General features: G+C 38.9%; 1 protein-coding gene across 3 annotated transcripts in view; it reads right to left on the reverse strand.

Annotated features, from left to right (window-relative positions):
* The window catches only part of ATRNL1 (attractin like 1), a 494510-nt gene that overhangs the window by 236412 nt on the left and 236988 nt on the right, over positions 1 to 21110 (reverse strand). For all 3 annotated transcript variants that reach the window (XM_083504739.1, XM_083504740.1, XM_083504741.1), the window contains one exon: positions 10720 to 10781. In XM_083504739.1, coding sequence (XP_083360865.1) covers positions 10720 to 10781 — 62 coding nt within the window. The remainder of the gene's footprint in view (positions 1 to 10719; positions 10782 to 21110) is intronic.

Consider the following 21110-nt stretch of genomic DNA (forward strand, 5'->3'; position numbering starts at 1 on the left):
AAAGGATAAGAAAGGATATTTCACCTCACAAGCAATCTTAATTGATTCTCATTTATTTTATGCTTGGATTTTCTGGAGCTGGGAATGTGAAGAATCTTGGAGGGACTGGTTGATGACAGAAGCAGAGTGAGTGAATCACAGCTACTGGTAGTATTTTGGAAGCAGATTATATCATGACTGATGTGTAAAGTACTGGAAGTCAAAATCCCAGGAACGTAACATCGTTATCTCACTGCTGGCTGAGAAAAGATGCTTCTGCTACAATAGCCAAGGGAATGAACTAATTCTTAAACAATTTTCAGCTGCTTAAAAGGTCTCCTCCTCTTATTGGTGGATCAGATTCCATGCACCTGCTTTCCAAAACTCAACATCTCATTCAAGTCTTAATGTGGAACCAGCATACGAACAGCTGGTCAATACCTCTCCTTTCAACATAGCTGAGCTGTTAAGGTACGAAAAAACACCTCCTTCATAAAAATGAAATGCTGTGTGGGCCATGCAGCTTAATTAAATTATAGGACCAACTCAAATGAGAATTATCAGCAACAAGATCTAATAGAATCTGCAAGCACAGTATAGATTACCTGAGAATGATATCACATTTCACAACTGAATGAGTAGAACTGTCATGAATTGGCAGGGAAACAGGGAGAAGGAAGAGAAGGAAGATGATCCTGGCGAAGGGTGTAGCTGGGACTGGGAAGGAGAGGTTGGTATTGAAAGTACTCACGAGGTGATGGAGGATGGCAAGGGGATGGGGGCCAGTGCACAGAAAACAGAACAGCAGGACCCATGGTGGGCTCTGAGGCATAGAGAGGAACTGGAGGGATGTTCTAGGAGGCAGAGGCTGAGGCAGGCAGGAGCCCACAGCCCAGCTCACTAGCTGGGTGTATTGCTAGCTATGGAAGGTGGTGTGTGATTTCTCAGGTGGAGTAGGCTCAGAAGAGGTGTGGGTTGCATGCTTCAACTAGCCCAGATGTTGTAGTCAGCATTCAAAGTATAAAGTGGAAGCAGAACTAATGTCTGCTCAACTTCCCAGGTTGGTTGGACCATGGCTTGGATGTTCTAGGGAGCTCTTTGAGACTATGCATGTGTGGGACTGACTTCCTGGATCAGCTGCAGAGATGGGAACCAGGCTTGATTGGACCATGGACTTTGCCCTGCCGGACTGTGCACTAGTATCTACTGTGGGATTGTGCACTCCAGAGGGACTTGCCACCAGGTGGCTCAGGACAAGGACAAACAGAATGGTGATATGAAGCACATATGTAGTTACTGTGACTTTGTTACTGTGTTAATCATGGAGACTACACCATCTCCCTTCCTTGAAGTCAGCAGGAGGAGGCCTTGCAATTTCTGAGACTGTCTCTTTTGACATCCAAATAAATCTGGCCATATGTGTAGATTCAACTCAGACCTAGGTCTACCAGGATTATGTCATTGTGGGTTGTTCAGTTTCCAAACAATAGAGGCTTTTAAATCTGGCAAAGCCAACATATTGGCAGCAGTGTCACAGACAAAAATCATTGCTTGCCATTTAATCATATATATGAAAGTGTAGTTGAGACCATGATTTGCCAAAAAACAACACAAAGGTACAGCTCAGCAAGATTGAAATGGAGGAATCTGACATCATGGATATGTTGCTCTTCCTCGATGCATGTTGGAATTTCTCAAATTTGCTTTTCTGCTTAAAGAAAACAACACTTAATTCTGATCGAGGAATTGAATCGTTTTTTAGCATCTCATTCAATCTTGTGTATAAATTCTAAGAGTTCAACAGTATGCATCTTGCACAGCACAAGAACAGGAAACAGGCCTGTCAATATTTTCAACTAGAAAATATGTAAGATCTGCTGCAAATCAACAAATCAATCTGCAGAGGCTTTTTCTGCGATGGAATGAAAAAGGTAAACTGACAAACATTAACTATCTCTTACAGTAGCAAATTCCAAAGTTTATGCATTGTGTGAAGAATACTTCTTATAGTCTGTCCTGAATTTTCCAACAGACAATGGCACTAGGAACAGCGGAAGGCAAATTCTCCGTTCTTCAATTTAGAACTGGCTTTTTATATACGAAAATTTCAGATGACTCTTGGGGTGAAAAATTAATGTTTGCTGAGAGTTCTCTCTAGCTTATGATGTTTGCACATGCATGTTGAGAGGCATTATTATTTTTCCTCTCAGGAATAGTAGTTTGATTTCATCTCCCTGGCACCCATTTTACAGCACAAGCCATGATGGAAAGTTACTTAGAAAGAGATGAATTAAAGACAACAGCCCACTTTTACAAAGTTTACAAGAAATAATCAAAATAATTGATCAACCTAAATAAAGAAGATACTTGCCAAACAAAATGCTGCTTAACTAGTTTCTATGGTCACATATACTTCAAAACAGTAAACAAAGTGCTTCCTTTAGATTAAGAGGTTAATATATTAAGTTTTTTTCATGCACCTACCAAGCAGTTTGTTCAGCTTTAATGTTAATTATACATGTGCAGAATTTCATTTACTATTCCAGGTTGGAGATTATCTCCTTGAGGAAATGGCACTCAACTCATAATATATGTGAGCATTGTAGGCAGACAAATTCATATTCAAATCAAGTAATTACAGACTTCAGCAACATATTTAATTGGGGAAGCAAATCAGATATACATGTGAACAGGATTCCTGCACTTTGTGGAGCCAACTAGAATAATAAGGTGTGATTGATATTTTGCTCATCAAGAATTGTTTTAGTGGTTGATTTCCTATGAACTATGCCACATTCTTTCACTTATTTTGAAAATATGATTTGCAAGGCATGAGTATCACAGAACAGGATGTCAGTTGAAGCTGAGCAATCACCTCTTCACAACTTGTACGATTCAACAGTGTGAAGAAAAGAAGGTACAGTGACATGGCATCTGAAGTTGTTCATCTAAGCAGAGCTCAAGAGATGTCAGTGGATATCTATCTATAAACATTCATGCCAAAGCAAGAAATCAAGAACTAACTGAAAAAAATGAATATGGCATGCTAGACAATTTGGCTGTTTTGGGCCATGACAGCACAATGTTATGTGGCTCCAGTTCTTCCTGGAGGACTGATTTCAGAAGGGGATACAGGGGGACTGGTTTGTAAGGCAGCTCAGTGCTCTATGCTATTTAGTATCTTCATGAAACTGCTACTATCTCAGCATATTATTACCATGCTAATATAACCATACTCAGGTGGACTATCTATAAAGAATTAGCTCACTTGCAACTCCTTCCTCTTTACTGGCATTAAAACACCACTTTTTAGCCAGAAATGTAAGCAAAGTTCAAACACGGGTTATATAAAATAAAATAAACTATTAAAATGCAAGTGCAATCAAAAGCCATTTAAATGATAATGTGTGGTTTTGCTTCTGAAGTGGAATTCTCAAATTAAGTAGCAGAACCCAAATTCATTTCAAACACACCATACAGAGAACAGTGCTGTTTTGCATAGAAGATATAAGTTTATTTATATCCACTGCTTATACTTCTGTGAACTCACTTAGCCACTTTACTCCCTATAAATTGTGCCTAGCAATTATACTTGTTTGTATTCATTCCCCGTAACACAGTAAGAACTGACAATGGACGGGTGTCCAGTTGACAAGATTAGTAATATCATTCAAAAACAGTTATTACAGGTAACTTCATCCTATAAACCAACTTGTTTCAACCCAACTAAATGTCACCCAAAACTTGGCAAGGTGGACAAATCTACCATTCTACCATAGAAAGGCCACTGGTCCTTAGTTTGAGGGCACGGATTGTGCTCCATATATTCAAACCTGGAGCCATTTTGGTACTTGGATGACCCATGAGACTACCTAAGGCACATTCCCTCTACAGAGAATAACTGGTAGCCATGACCTTCTTGGTGAGTAGTTGTACCATAGAGGACTAATAAGGAAGGACTAATCAGTGGATTTTACTCTTTAGAAATTCAACTAGATTTGACATATTTATGTTACCAAATTCTCTATCATGTCAAACACATGAAAATCATGCAGAATCTGAATAGATTTTGGTACTTAATCCCATGTGAGATAAAGGATGCATCATATGCCAGAAAAAGCTTAATTGACAGCATGTGCTTAACATACAGTGACAAAGCTCTCACAATTTAACAACATGCTGTCAAATGAAAGCAAATACTCTGTAAACATCTTATAGTATATGGCCTAATAAAGTTCTAGATTTGAACTCTAGTAACTCTGCAGTACATCCTTTCATATATTTCAAAGAAGAAATAAAAAAGATTTATAGTCAGGGTGGTTTAATTTTTTTAAAACGGAAATAGATCTTTATAGGATAAATAAAACTTCTGACCCGTTAAGTGTGATTCTGTTTCTGTTACTCCTGGAAAAGACTTTCATATTTTACATTCTGCGCCTATGCTGAAGGATAAAATATTTTATATTTCTTCAAAGAAATGAAGTTGATTTAAAACATAATGTGTGACTGGGTGCATGAATGTCTATTTTATTCCACATAAATGCTTCAGGAAGCTAGCGTATGCAATGTGTTCCTTCCCCAAAGGACAAGGTGTTAAACAGAAATGCACCCCTGTCCTTCACATGATACATTTAGTATGCCTTCCACAATACACATGGATATTAATTTCCGTATCAGAAGAAGTACATGCAATAATTTATGCTTGGATAACCTACAAGAAGCTTAAAAGGGAGTGAAAGCTGTTCATCTTCTATTCTGCCCAAGCCTATGCCCCATACCCTGCTCATGAAGTCCACAGAATTGAGCTCCCAGGTTTCAGCCATTCCACAGCTGGTTTCACTACCTTGGCTCTGGTGAGTATTTAAGGGTGTCACCTCTAGATATCTCTGCTTCCAGGAGCAGGATGCAATGGTAGGCGCAACTGTCCAGTGTTATTCTGTATCAGCTATCATATTTTATATCAGCTACCAATTAAATCAGACTATTTGGTCACAGCTCACAGCCTACTTTATGCAGCAAATTTCCAATGTATTTCCACTGAAATCTATGTGGCTACATTATGACTGCACATGAGTAGACAGTATGTGGACTACAGCCTTAGATTTCTTTCTGCATTTTGTTACCTGTTGTTCTTTCCAAACTGTCCTTTAGAGTCTGATTGTAGGTTGTTTTCACTTAAATTGATTTATGAATATAAAATGTAATCAGAAAGCTATGCAGTCGTGCCATTGTAAACTAGACCTCTATATGGACATTAAAGTCATGCCTGAGCTGCAGTATGAACATTAGAAGGCTGATCCTAAATTCAATCAAGAAACTCAAAAGCTACATACTAGCTCATGAAAAAAGACGAAGAAATTCCAAGATCCTGTAGCCTTTTCATTTCAGAAAATGCCCTGACACATTTTGAGCTTTACTGCTGGTTCCTCTCTATGCTACTACAATTCATACATATTAACCAGCTCGTATTGCCATTTTATGCAAACCCTTTTATTATAAAATCAACATGTTCACTCTGTGTAATGTATTTTTATTGGGTGACATGAACAAATTGATTTTATAATAAAAAGCACTTCAAAATAAAGGTATTCTTAAAACTTCCCCCATTGTCTATTTTATAGTGAATGTACAAGCCCAGTTCCCATGATACTCATGGCTCAAATCTGCCACTTGCAGGCCTGCCTGTTCACAGCTTCTCTGCCTGTGATCCAAGCCATCCGATTTCCAGTAACTGCAGAGGAGTTGGAACTCAGGCTCCTCCCATCACCAGTCAAACACCTAACCTGCTACTACCTAAGGAGGAAAATCATAATAGGTTGGGCAGTAATGGCCACAGGCAGAAACTCAGCAGGTCTTCATGGTCCTATGGCCCTTTGTCAACTATCTTACTCTTCTCCTTTCTATGTAACGTCTCCTTTTTTTCCTGTCTGCAGCATGTCCACTTTCTCTGTGCATGTCTGAAGTAACCACCTTCTCTCTTAGCACCATCTCTCTCTCTCTCTCTCTCTCTCTCTGTGTGTGTGTGTGTGTGTGTGTGTGTGTGAGAGAGAGAGAGAGAGAGAGAGAGAGAGAGAGAGAGAGAGAGAGATTGCTCCTTGCTGCCATGTCTGGCGCTTTAAAGTGGACAATCATATGGATCATTATTCAAAGGATTAGTGCAAGATGTTATTCTTAATCCAGGATATGGAAGCTGGTTGTAACTTGTCAGTGCTGAAAGCTACACTACACATGGTAAAAGGTTATTATTTCATATTTCCAGGACTAAGCCACAGTACGGAAATATGCTCTGATGCCCTGCTGTCAAATCATTCTTTTAGTTTTACAGAAATAATACTTTTGTTACTGAAAGTCTGAACTGTTAAAAAACAAACTGCATGCAACCATGAGTAACTGTTCCTCAACACATTAAAAGCTTTAATATATTTGTTTATTTGGTTGGTGCTGGTGATACTTGTGTTTGTTTCTTCAAAAACAGCATTTGAATTCAATCATTTATGTCATATGCTTCATTTCTGACTCAGAGGTGCTGGGGTGTGGCTTTGCCCAAAAGTCATGCTCATGATCTCCAACATACATTTAAAGCATGTCTTGAGTTACATTTTAGTAGTCTGTCAGGATCCTGCTGAGGGTCGTCTAGAAGTCATCTAGCCATAGGAGAGTTGAGAGGGCAAAGGTTGATGCAGGACATGATGTTTTAAGGAACAAGCCTGTTGTTTAATGTAACCTTCTCAACTCCACACTCAGCTTACACTCTGTTGCACATCCAAGTCTTTGAGATTCATTGTCTTAGGCAGAAGAGCCACAATGGGGCCATCTATAACTGGGAACTTTAGCTTGTCCATTATTGCTTGGTTCAGGATGTAGTAATTGTTTGTGCATGTCACAGCTTTGCAATTTTATAGCCATTTGGCCTTGAACCTTTTCCTAAAGATGGGGTGGGCTGATATGGATTCTCACTTCATGTGTACTTCTCACACCACCAAAGCACACCTTGAGGTAGGTAGCACAGAAATGTCTGCTGGGTGATTTATTCTAGCACTGACATGACCTTGCACAGCAAGGTCATGTCGTGCTGCTGTTGGAATGGCCAGTGCAATGAGCAATCCTCTGCATCAGACTCTTCGCTCCATTCATCCTCGTTATCACTCATAGTCTGGGTGTGGTCTGTTGCCCCAGAAGAGGTATTGTCTGTCTCCTATAAGATTTGTTAGGTTGATGCACCTTCTGGTCTCTGCCCTAGAAACCATTTGCGCTTTAGCAGATGGATGGTTCTATTGCAGCTGTGGCTGTTGAGGAAGTGCAGACTGCAGGGCTGGAACTACAGATGAAATCAAAGCTTGAATCTCCTTGAAGCATATCTGTCAACTTTTCCCTTTTTTAAAGGGAAATTCCCTTATTCCAAATAGGATTCCTTGCAAGAAAAGGAAAAAGTTGACAGCTATGCCTTGGAGGTGTCTACCTGCAAAGCTTCCTTAAGGGTTAACAGTAGTTCTCTGGGCAGCTGCAATCACCATGGCAAAGTTTGTGTCAGGGGCTGAACTCTCTGCTGTGATTAAATGTTATGATTATGGGTTGTGCACCAATATTATTTTATTTATTCTAATTTATTTATTTAGTTTCATTTTATTTTTTTTGAATAAAATTCAATTTATTTAATTAATCCTCTCTTTTAGAAATGGCCATTAGAAGTAAACAATACACTCAAAATGACAACCAGGTGTTGTATGTTTTAGGCTGCCACACTCAAATGGCTACCAGATGTTGTCCCCTGTGTCTACTAATGGGAGTCTGGAGTGGCACGATTCACGGGAACCTAATATGGCAGTTGGAGAATTGGCAGGGGGAAAGGAGCCATTAAAATATCTTGCCACTGCCTCTACTCTGATCTGGACTATAGCCTGTGGTTGCAGTTTCTTAGGTGCTAACCACTGACATTAATGGAGGCAAGGAAAGGTCATTTAAATGCTGCATCTGATTGTGGAGATAAGAAATAAAGGCTGGGGTCAACTGATTGTTGTGCGGCAGGGGAAGTTAATCTATTAGCAAACCCAGGTTACTCAGGTAGGCAATCTAGGATTAAGTATTTATCATTCTACAATTAATTTTGTAATCCATGTACAATTAATTAGAAATCTACAATTAATTATTTAGCTAATTAGAAAATGCACACTCCATGAAATAAAATAAAATGACAAAAGTAATAACACAGGAAGGAAAAATGTGGTAAATTCAGCCATGTGCCAAATTCAGCCAGTATTTTAAAGCATCTGGCTCAGACCAGGATCCTTAGATGTTTCCACCTCCATGGGGAAAGGGAACAGTAGTGAAGCCAATATAAGGCTACAGGCAGCACACAAGGCATGCAAGCACTTGGACCAATATAATTCAGAGCATTTCTATGAAGAAAGTAAAGTTCCTGTCTTGGATCCCTAGGCAATGCTAATGCCACCTAGGTCCAAGATGATCAGTATGGGAGATAGGTGCATTACATTAAAAGCAACAAATAACTACAGTGAAGAGTCTGTACAGGGCTGGCCCAACCATTAGGCAGAGTGAGGTGGCTGCCTCAGGCAATAGTTGCTGGGATGTGAGGAGCAGGAGAGGTATTGAAAAACAGACCTGTGTGTGCGCACCATGGCCTGCCCAATGTCCCCTAAGCAGTGTATTAGCAGAATTGAAGTAACATTCCACTGCTAGTCTAGTTTGATTTTGTACATGGAATAAAGTGGGGGGGGGCACAATCTCGTAATTCACACTGGGCAGCCTTGGGCCTGTCCTAAGCAAAAGGAAGAAGCAGTTTCAAATTCTATAACTTATTTAAACATTATTTCCTCAAAGCTGTAAGGAAGAACAAAGAAAATACACACAAGCCAATATAAGATCCCTGTTGCAAGTCATAAAAGAATACAGTATATAAAAGGTGCTGGTAGGGAACCATTCCTACACAGCTGCAGAGAAAATGCACCTCTAAAGGAGCTCCAGGGAATACCTGAGGGAGGCAAGCTATCTTGGCATTCCAAGCAAAGAAATGTTAATTGCTCATTCCCAAGTAAGACTGCTATGAGAAAATGGATGGCAAACAACAGGATTTCAGGCTCTGAGTATCAAGCCCCCACTCTCAAAAAAATGTATGAGAAAGCTAATATATACAAGTGTTTCTGTTTTGTTTTAAGGAAACAGCTTTATTAGTTACATTAAGCCAACTTATTAACTGTCAAAACACTTATTTTCATCAGACTCACAGATGCATTAATAATAAATTTCTGTCCCAGAGACTCACAAATGGTAGAATGTAAATCTGTAAAGCCATTGCCAAGAATCAAGCTAAAAAGAATTACAGAACCCCTTTTTTTTGCTCCACCATTTCATGATTGGGATAGGAGAGCAGTGAGTCAAAGGGGGATGGAGTGTTTAATGAAAGGGCTTTCCGTGTGGAATAAAATGTCAAGGACATTTGCACAACTGAGGCTATAAATTCCACTTACTCTGGACAAGTGACATGTGTAATTGTTCGTAATGTAAAACCTAAAACATAAATGAACATTTAAACCAAGTTGAAATGCATTTTGGAGTTATTGTAGTATTTTCACTCTATTTGAAAATACATGATATGCAAAATAAAAAGTTATTAGTGAAAACTTAATAGCCAAGGGTTTATACTTGTCATACAGTCTTTGAAGCTAAATGGTGGCATCCAATATTGCTCATACTCAGAATGGACACATTTAAATCAATAGACAAGTAATTTAAGTGTGTCTTAGTTGATTATTATCCATTATCTGCAATCCCTTCTTTGTTCCCAAAATGAACTGTGAAATAAGATTTACTCACACATATATTGGATGTAGGTGTGTATATATGTGTGTGTGTGTGTGTGTGTGTGTGTGTGTGTATAACAAAACAGAACCAAAGCAGATTAAAAGGGCTCATTGGACTGGTGCAGATCACAATCTATGGTTAAGAGGTCTAGAGTAAGCTGCTGCACTAGGTGCTTACCTGCTCTCTCTCATACTAATTCCCCCCACATGCTTTCATCATGGTTAAAATATGTTAGCACCAATCATAGTAATGGTTTATCATTACTCATTGGTTCATCAAAACAGAAAAAAGGGAGAAATGAGTTGGGGCAGTGGAAGGAGGTTACAATTGCAGAGGGGGAAGAGGAAGAATGGGAGTAGCAGCAGTTCGAGTCCTCTTGCTGCTCCGCTGCAAAAGCTGCCAGCAAAGTCAGGGCTTTAATAGCTATTGAGAGAAGAAGAGAAAGACAAACCAAGCAGCTCTCAGCCACAACTGTAAGCTCCCTCCCTCAAGTGGTTTGGCTCCCCAAAATGAAACTGGAAACAGCCAAAATTTACTATCTGCAAATAAAAGGCTCACCATTCAGGAAAAAAAAGCTTGCAATCAAACCCAAATAAGAGCATCACAAGCAAAGAAAAGTCTGAGATAATCAAGAAGCGAGCCATGTAATACATACTTGTTATGATTCCAGTTTCACATGTTAGAAAAAATACTTAACCTTAAATATGGGAAGACAGCCGTCAGAATGCGAGCGTGACTATTCACAAGTCAAATCACCAAAAAGAGGGGAGGGGGGAGCTGTAGTACTTCAGTACCTGCATAATGCAGACTGTGTGGTCTATGATGTTTTTAAGAATTATACAAAAGGGGTAAAATACCCAAGTTTGAACATCACGTAACTTTGCATATATCAATTGTAGAATTGTTGAGTGGAAAATTTACCTGAAGAAGGTAACAAAAAACTGTACCAGGTCCATGATGGTATTGTGTTGTGAAAATGCGATCTGAAAAGAGAAAGAAAGTGGGGGGGAAACATGGTCATTTTTTACTGAGGCTGCTTTAGACAAAGGTGTTCTGTCTAGTTGGTTAAATGAAAGCAGAATGGCTGAAGTCAACCTGTTGTTGATAATACACATCATTTTCTAAGGCCTACATTATGTAAACAAATTATATTACCAATCCATCAAGTCTAACCATTTTGAGAGGGGTTTTGTTTTTTTTACAATCAAGTGGTATATACATTTTATCAAACAAACAAACTTGTCCTGCCTAATATCTTAACTCCAGATTAAGAGCTGGATAGACTGGAAACATGAATGTATTATATACGATCCTAAGCCCAATTCAATATACTGTACAGTATTTGACTTGGGTAAGAACATAATTTTAATAGCTATATGTTATAATATTAAGGCTACAATCCTTTGCACACTTACTTAGGAATAATATGAGGGCTAGTCTTTTGTTATTGCCTCAATTTGGAGGGATATTTGGGGAAATAATTCAAGGGTAAGGGGTTTATAATTATGGCAGGGAAAGAGGGAATATTGGTGACAAAACACAAACCGTATTTTATGCTGGTTAATTAAGATTGTTAAATTAGTACAAAACAAATAAAATATTTCAGAAAAAACAAATATATTGTTACACGCCACCCTAATTCTGCAAAGCAATAGCAAAATGCCAGGGGTCTTGGCACTTAACCAGGGTTTTTGTTCCTTTGGAATGAGACACACTGGAGACTAGTGTCTTTAAGAAATATGGTTTATTTTACACATATTTGCAACCTGGGTTTTGATGCAGGAAGTTCAGAACATTACTTTCCAAGAGTGTTTCTTTTTTCTTTTCTTCCCCCCCCCCCTTTTAATAAATTTTATTCAAAATTATAACAAAACATATTTTCCAAAAACATATCCTTATTTCCCCCCCATTTTTCCTCCCCCCATAAAACCCATCCCCCCCACCCCACTTCCCTCAGTTTCAGTCTTTGGTTTCTCCAATAATGCTATTTTCTGCATGTTACATCCTCCATGTATAGATCCTCCAACTGTTTAGCTTATTATTAACAGTAAAAAAATTGTGAATGTTTATTCAAAACCTGCCAAGGAGTCCAGTTCGCTTTGTTGCATCTTCAAATACTTTGTGAAAGGTTCCCATTCATCCTTAAAGTCACATATATCCTTATTTCGTAGTTTATGTGTCAGTTTTGCCAGTTCTGCATAGTCCATCAATTTTTCTTGCCATGATTCTTTAGTCGGAGTTTCTTCAGTCTTCCATCCTTGTGCTACCAGAACTCTCGCAGCCGTTGTCGCATACATGAAGATGTTTTTCAACTTTTTTGGCAGGTCTTTCCCTACAATCCCCAACAAAAATGCCTCGGGTTTTTTAACAAATGTTAAATGGAACTTTTTCTTCAATTCATTGTATATCATTTGCCAAAATTTTTTAATTACTTTACAATCCCACCATATATGATAAAATGTTCCCTCCTTTTCCTTACACTTCCAACATCTATTTGAACTAGTTTTGTACATTTCCCCTAATTGCACTGGTGTTGTGTACCATCTGTACATCATCTTCATGTAATCCTCCTTCAATAGGGAACAATCTGTAAATTTTAAGTCAGTTTTCCATAATTTAACCCAATCTTCCATCATAATGTTGTGACTTACATCTTGTGCCCATTTAATCATAACTGATTTTACCTCTTCATCTTTCGTCTCCCATTCTAATAGTATGCTATATGTAGCCTTCAGTAGTTTCACTTTCCCTTCAATCACTTCTGTTTGAAACCTAGATCTAGTATAACTAAATCCTTTCTTACAGTCTTCTTTATATGTTTCATGTAGTTGTCGATAATGCAACCAACTCTGAAAGTGGTCTTTGATCTCACCATAATCTCTTAATTTCCATTTTCCATCATGGTCCTTTAATAAATCAACATATGTGAGCCATTTTCCTTTCTTTCCAAGTGGTTTGAGCAGTAATGCTTCATGTGGTGAAAGCCACCACGGAGTCTTTTGTTCCAATAAGTCTTTATATCTCTCCCATACTCTCATTAATGATTTCCTGATTATATGGTTGTAAAAGCTTCTATGAATCTTCCCAACCAAATCTGTTGTCATGTCCTTCTAGTTCTAATGCCTCTTGTTTGTCCAATCTCATCCAGTCCCTGATCCATACCAAACAAGCAGATTCGTAATACAATTTAAGGTCTGGGAGGGCAAACCTGCCTCTATCTTTTACATCTGTAAGTATTCCAAGAGTGTTTCTTGTTGCTCATCTCATAACTTCAGCAAGCTTGGTTACCAAGCAGCAGCCACTCATGTTCCCCAGTTTCTCAGTGTAGTCTCTCCCAGCAAGCACCGCATGAAGCCCCCACTTCCTCAAAACCTCTGATTTTGTGAAAGGACACATTTTTTCTTCTGTGATATCACACACCCCATTACCCTGGCCATCTCCTCCCGTCCCAGCTTACATCATTGAACACTGAAATCTTGAACCTGACATTTGTCTTTGATCACTACATTTTAAAAAATGGGATACAAGAAGCTTGTAAGATATTTCAATCCAATGCATGAAAAGAGGCTTCTACATATAGCTTTCTTGCTAGATGAGGAACAATAGGCATGCATGCAAATGGCAATACAGGCAAGTTCTGCTCGCAGGTTCATCTGAATGCACAGAGCCATTTTCAAAAAATAGTGCTCTACTCTTCTTGCTGCAGACTGGATTTAACAGACAGTTGGCAATTACAGATTGCCAAACCATGGTTGAATGTAGGTCTCTTGGAAGGTTCAAAATAGCTCTTTGCAACACATCCTTAGGTGTTTTGTTTTGTTTTTAAAATCTATTTTCAATACATATTTAACATTTAAAAAATAAAAATAAAACTGCAGCAGCTAATGATATCCCTAGAGTCAACCTGGTTCAGTGTTTTGTAGTATATATGCAGAACTTTCAGTAATTCTGTTTTCAATTACTTTGCAAAAAAGTACTGCACAAGTTGCTTACATGAGCATATCTCCACTTAAAGGTGATAGTCATGGAATAATTTACTTCCTTGTGGCACCACAACCAAATATTCTAATCCTAATCTGTTTCTTTTCCTGCATTGCCACCATATTTCCTTGCGTACCTTCTTAGCATCACATTTTGTGCACAGCAATTGGGGGGGATTATTAAATACTGCATCGGCTTCTGCACCTCAACTTTTTTCCTAATGAAAGTGGCTTGATTATTTATTTAATTGAAGCATTATTCCCCACTCTTCAGTCAAAAAAAAGGCTCCTAGTTTATTTTTTACACAGAGTAACAATAAAATAATACCTGTTCTCAGTTTTGCAGTCTGAATGACACAACAGAAAAGAAGAATGGATGGGGGAGGGAGGGAGAGGGAAAGTGAGTGGATGGGGCTTTAAGTCTTTTCTCCTGTCTCCCAACTCATGTGCCCTATAGAGAAAACCTCTGGAAATTATTGTTAATTCAAGTACGGAATACATTTAATTCTTCATAATTTCACTTTCCACAGATAATAGTATCACGGGATGTTAGATGTTGCAACACAGTGCCAGGCAGAGACTAACTTATCATGGATGAAATCATTAAGCCCAGGGGCTTACCTGGGACCAAGGGCGCCAGCTCCTGGGGGCTGAGTTCTTTTGCCCTCCCCCATGCCCCAAAAACATGGAGGCAAAGCACAGAGCTGAGTGCGGCTCAGCTCCAGTGGCGGCTCCTTCTCTTCCTCTTGCCGTGAATGAAAAGTGAGTGATTTGCTTGTGCGTGGTAAGCTATGGTTTATGGCTTACAGCAGAGCTTTCCAAACTTTTAATATCAGTGACACTCTTTTTAGACATGCATCATTTCGCGACACAGTAATTTAGTTTTACTAGCAAACTAGAGATTAAGCTAACTCCTTTCAAGCCCTGGGAGGAGTGTGGGGAACATTCCCGCAACACACCTACACACTGCAGCTGGCACACTAACGAGTCACGACACACAGTTTGGAAAGCTCTGGCTTACAGCTTCATGAAAACAGCCAAAGAAACGCATGTGACTTGCAGAAATAAGTTCCCCCAGTTAAAAACCAGTATCAGGCAGCAAAACTAAAAAAGACCTCTGCCTAAGGCTTTGAAGATCTGTCATTAGACAGGAGGGACCATTTGGGGCTACATAAACCAATGATCTAAGAGATATATTTCAGTCTGTAGGGTTTCTTCAGAGTACTAGTTTTAAATGGGAAGATAAAATACAGATAAAATATAAACAATTTCCAACAGAGTTCTATCATAGTTATATTATTAAAAAGCCATTTGTTGAAGGAGGTTTTACATTCTGCATGATGACAATAATTTTCACTTATGGTATCAGCATTCATTTGAACTGTTCATTACACACATACACAAATATATTATCAAGGAAAACTACTGCAATCAATAATCACAGTCCAGTTGATTATACGACGGTAGTCATATGAAAATATTTTAACCTCAGTTATTTCATAAACAGGTAAGTATGTGAATTTTCATCATATCAAAAGGCAACCAAATACACTATTAATGAATAAATGCTGTATAGATTACTGAAGGAGCTTGTGGATGTAATCTCAGAGCCTTGGTCAATACCAAATCCCTCTTTTTTAATGTTTCGTGATCTCCTCTAGGAAGGCATCACCCAAATTTTCAGTCTGGCTTGGAAGTCTATAGCAGAAACACACAGTAAGGTCACCGTTGTTTCCCTCCCCTACAATTTTTACTCATGTACTCTGAATCAGCCTTCCATGCCCCAGGCCATGGACCTCTTCACAAGTATAAATTTCCTTTACATATAGTGCTATAGTTAGTCTCCTCAGTGTAGATGTTCAACTCAAATCTGAACCATTTCTCCCTCAGTCAAATCCTATCCTAATCCCTACCTCACATTTCAAATCAAGTCCTATCTCTGTCCCTGTCAAACTCCAGCTCTTTCCTTCTCTATCCCTAATTTAAGAAACTCCCTCAGAAACTGCTCATTTTATTCTCTCCCCTGCCCCCTGCTCTGGCTAGCTGTCTTGGTAGTTTAATCTGAGAGAGGCTCCAGCACTCTGGTGGAATTTCTGACTGCATCACCGGACACTGGTCTGGCTCTGATGTCTGCCACACCATCTCTTACCAGAAGTCCTTCCTCAAGGAAGTGGAGACCTTGTCAGTAAGGCATGAGACACTTAATCTCAAGGTCATGGGTTCAAGCCCCACACTGAGCAAAAGGGTGTCTGCATTTCAGGGGGTGGACTAAATGACCCTCGTGGTTCCTTTCAACTCTACAATTCTATGATTCTATGAAGCCAAACCTGTCATGACAACAACACCTGTGCGGCCAGTGATTTACTTCCAGTATTCTCCTCTCTCTTCCTGATCCACAACCTTCAGCAGGAAGGAGTGATGAAGAAACCCACTTGTGCCCCAAAACCCTTCAGCTTCCTGCCCACAGTCTCATAGTCCTATACTATGGTAGTTCAGGCCATAATACATGTGAAAGACATGCTCACAGGCATGATCACAAATCAAGTTTAGGGAAGTTAAGCATGATAAACCAGATTTCAAACTTCAGATTTACAATAAATAACTCCAATCCACGAAAAGTCTAAACCAGGCTTCCTCAACCTCGGCCCTCCAGATATTTTGAGACTATAATTCCCAGCATCCCTGTCCACTGGTCCTGCTTGCTAAGGATCATGGGAGTTGTAGGCCAAAAACATCTGGAGGGCCGAGGTTGAGGAAGCTTGCTCTAAACCTTCCAATACTTCTCTATGATTAGGCTTTTATTTTATTTGCTCCGCACTAAAATACATGTTTCTGCCAGCACCAGTTATGACAGCCAAAAAAAAAAAAAAATCTTTTCACATTCATTAATTACATTCTTTCATTTTTCATTGTTAATAAATTAAGAAATTATAAATAGGAAAAACAAAAAAAGACAGTAAAACTTTAGCAGAGGGGTTACTAATCACTGAGCCCTGATGACATATTTAATATGATACGGTCAGGCACAATGCAAAGTAAACTGCCTGGAGAGTGCTGATATGGATACTTAAACTCTATAAAATTATTACTTCTTACAGTATCATCAAAAATTGTAATTGAATTTCTTCCTGGATAAAATTATTATGCACTCCCACAGAGCCAAAATGCATGTTCTGTCGTAGAAGGAGTTGGTATTGACAAAGTCTTAAGATTAACGCATTTTAGTGTCAATTGTCTGCTATATTTTCCCAAGGAAAACAAGTAAGACCCCCTTCTGACTAAGACAAACTTTCAACTTTAGAAGTACAAGAGACAACAATTAGATACAAGAGGCAAATGAAAAATGTTATGTGGCATTTTCATTTGGAGGAACAGGAAAAGAACAAATTACAATTTCCTGCCTCATTTTACCTAAAATAAAATGCACTATATGTGAAATATCCAATTAATAAGAACTCATTTAAGAACACATGACACTAATATGGGCTAGTATTAAAAATGCCTTGCCATGTTGCAGGTTGTGGAGCTTCTTCTTCCTCAGTGTTTGATTTCCAGCTGAAATATGTGTACGTGTATAGACACATCCACCAGCTCTGTATTAAATCTGAGACACATGGTAAATGGGAGGGTGATCTCTGTGGTATCTGTTCTCAACAGAGTAGAGCAGAGTTCCCACCAGGTGCAACAGGGTGGATGGGGGACCATGCAAAATACCTTGTGGTGCTCCATGAGCCAGTCATAAAAAAGTACTGCTTTAAGCTGTGCTACTGCCCTTGCATCCCATTTTTTGAGGCTGAAATAAACCCTTTTTAGGCAAATGCCTTCCACAGGTACGGAGAATGTGTGGGAGGGGAAGTGAAACAGCATCTACTGACCCACCTCAACATGTTTGGAGCAACATCTGAAAAAGGGACAAATGCTCTCTACATTATCACAAATGCTGACTATTCAAAGATTCCCATCTGGTGAAGAACCTATGGCAGGTTCTGTTTTCACATATCACATCCATCAGATAGATATTGGGGAACTCATGGATGACAGTCAATGTGGGATTAAAGGTAGAGGTAAAGGTATATCGACCTTGCCAATCAGAAGATCGGCAGTTCGAATCTGTGTGATGGAGTGAGTTGCAGTTGCTCTGTCCCAACTTCTGCCAACCTAGCAGTTTGAAAGCATACCAGTGCAAGTAGATAAATAGGTACTGCTGTGGCAGAAAGATAAACAACGTTTGTGTGTCCTCTGGCACTTGTTATGGTGTTCCATGTGCCAGAAGCAGTTAAGTCATGCTGGCCACATGACCAGGAAAGCTGTCTGCGGACAAACACTGGCTCCCTCAGCCTGAAGCGAGATGAGCACTGCACCCCATAGTCGCCTTTGACTGCACTTAACCATCCAGGGGTCCTTTACCTTTAAAGGTAGAGTGTTTGCTGCACAAGAGGAGAACGTTAATTTGAAAAGGGCTCTAGTGACCAACTGAGTGATGCCCTAGTGAGCATAACTATTATGCAAGGGTTTGAACCCTGGTTTTCCCCATCTTCGTAGGACACTCTACATACCACATCAGATTTCTCAGTAGGACCAAAAGTAAGGTGCAAAGTGGGTCATTCCCCCTCCAAGGCCTCTCTTTCATGATGCCAGAAGTGCTTAGGCCCTGGTGCTCTGAAGCTGGCAGGAACATTAGCACACCAGGGCCTGATAGCAATCCCAGACTGGTGTCTGAATGCTTACAAACTGAAATCATTCTTCTTCATAGAAACAATTTAGTTATAAAACAGAACCCACAGACACAGTCCTCCATTATTATAGCCTACTACTGCATTTAAAGTTTAAAGTAACTGATGAGTTTTATATTTGTTTAAAAATATTCCATAACATACAGTGCTGGAAGACTCATACAAAGTTCAAAATGTTTACCCTTGCAGGCACTATATAAAAATATGTGTGTTTGTGTGCACATGTATATATAATTTCTAACTATCCTAGAGCAGCACGCTTATTAAACAAATGGCTTGCTGCAGTGACCTAATAAAAGTGGTAACAATCACATGTGGATTTTTAAATACACATATAACTCTCTCTTTTAAAAATCAAATTGTCAAAGCTTTCTTGCAATTTGGAAAAGGTTGGTTGGGAAATGTAGAAAGTTAAAATGAGTTTTTTACCTGAATATTGAATCATTCATAATTCTACACTAAGCCTGCAAATTACGGAGGTTACATTCCACAGATCACGTCTAAAGTCAAAATTGTGTATAGTCAAAACCTACTGGATTAAATGGGAGGTGGGATTGCCAGAGTCTTTCATCCCAGAACCCTGCCTGTTTTATTTTATTTTTTAAAAATGCTATGCACATAAGACTGAATGCACACATGTTAAATATTCGTAAGTTGCAGGCTTAATGTATTTGGAAAATCTGCATGACATTGGTGAGATGCCAAGGAAAGGGTAAAACAGTTTCCAAAATATAAAGACAGCAATTTTTCAAATGTTACTTTTATGAATGAAGCCAGTGCTATAAAACTATGGAAGCTATGGAATAATAAAAACTGTATTTTTGCAATAGTGCTTGTGCTTGTACTTGATTTCACCAGATTAGCATATTTATGAGGTTACTTGCAGAGCCTCAAGGTTTAACCCACAAATCAAAAGGTTTTTATCAGCGGGAGTAATAGATTACATGGAAGTCTGTGGCCTATCATATCCCAAAGATATCTGCCTTTCATAACATTTATGTTTCTAGTGCTACTCTGTAGAAATCCCATTTTGTGATCTTTGCGTGGCACCAATTTCATCTGTGCTTCGTTGAACATCCAAACCAGGTTTCCCTCAGCAGATCATACAGGCTCATTCTTGTAGCACCTGCCTTTGTCTTGATCAGCCATTGATAATACCATCATAAACAGAGATGCTCACAGTCTCTCTTGTTGGCATAGTCAGGATATTTCAATCAGATGAGAACCAAAACTCTATTTTTATATAGACATTATGACCACCATACTCATCTTGTAAATCCAGTGAAACTATTTTGATAAGGAAACCTTCATGCTGGACAGACAAGTTTCCATTAGTACAGCTCAGTGTTGGCCTTACTATTAAGAAGAGTGAGGCAACTGCGCCAGGCAGTTAATTTAAGGTGACATGAAAGGGTAGCTTCTTATTATTATTATTATTATTAAAAATAATATTTGCAAATGAAGCAACAAAGTAAAATACATCATAAAAATAGTCATAAAGGCAAGGAGAATAAAAATACATGCTTTTTTAAAGTTAAAAAATGAATAACATAAAATATATTCTATAGTGGGATACAAGTTTCATATTTAAACAAAATTTATCAAGTATTCATAAACCTCACCAGATAAAATAATATTTAGTAGCAAAGTGACAACCATGAGATTGCTTGGTCATATAAATCACAAACAGCCCCCAAACAGATACAATGTCTGAGGGGTCCATGCTGCCCCTAGCGACATGTATCTCATGGGTCAGTTATTCAGAGATAGCAATAAACATGACTTTTTAAAGCCCTAAGTCCAAAGAGTAACAAGTTGCATCCTTCAATCCTTGAGAAATCACTAAATGAGTGGCGACCAGAAGATATAAAATTCCTGACAAATAAGATTGACATTAGCACCATCAAAAATGAATAAAAGTTGTAATTTTGGATCCAAAGTGACCTGTTTGCCAATAACAATACTAATTTCTGTTACAACATGGCAGGAGTTAAGAGTTCAACAACATCTGGAGGGCCATAGCTTCCTCATACCTGTCATACAGGATCTTGCACAGACCATTGCACCCAGCTGTCATCAACAGCACCATACATTTGATAAACAATGAGTGTGGGGAAGCAGGTTATATTATCATGTCACCTGGAATTTTGTAAAGCAAGTCTTAATCTATGTGAGAGATTGGGTCTTATTTAACAGAAGAAGGTGTGGCATACAGCTAGAGAACACGAGAGAAGACTCAAGAGAACAAAGGTAACCTTCTATTCCTCTGGCTGAAGTGAGGAATAGTAAAAAAAAGGAACATCCACAGGGGCATTTCCTTATGAGATGGGAAATGATAGGTCACTCAAAAGTTTGGGATGGTTACATGGGTTGCTCGCATCCTAGAGGAAAAGCCTAGGAGATGGTGAACAGCAATGGTTGCTGACTGTTCCTAAAATGCTATCTTCTTTTACTCCTTTCTCTCACCACTTTGAAATAGGCTTATGGGAAAAAACAGCCTGATGGCAGGATAGTGATCTGGCTGTGTACTCCAAACTAGTCCTTCCTTTAAAGGATCGCTGTGTGCATAGTTGAGAGCATTCTCCTCAGCTTGTTATCA

Source organism: Podarcis liolepis, assembly GCF_965112155.1.
Source record: "Podarcis liolepis genome assembly, chromosome: 5".
NCBI classification, from domain to species: domain Eukaryota; kingdom Metazoa; phylum Chordata; class Lepidosauria; order Squamata; family Lacertidae; genus Podarcis; species Podarcis liolepis.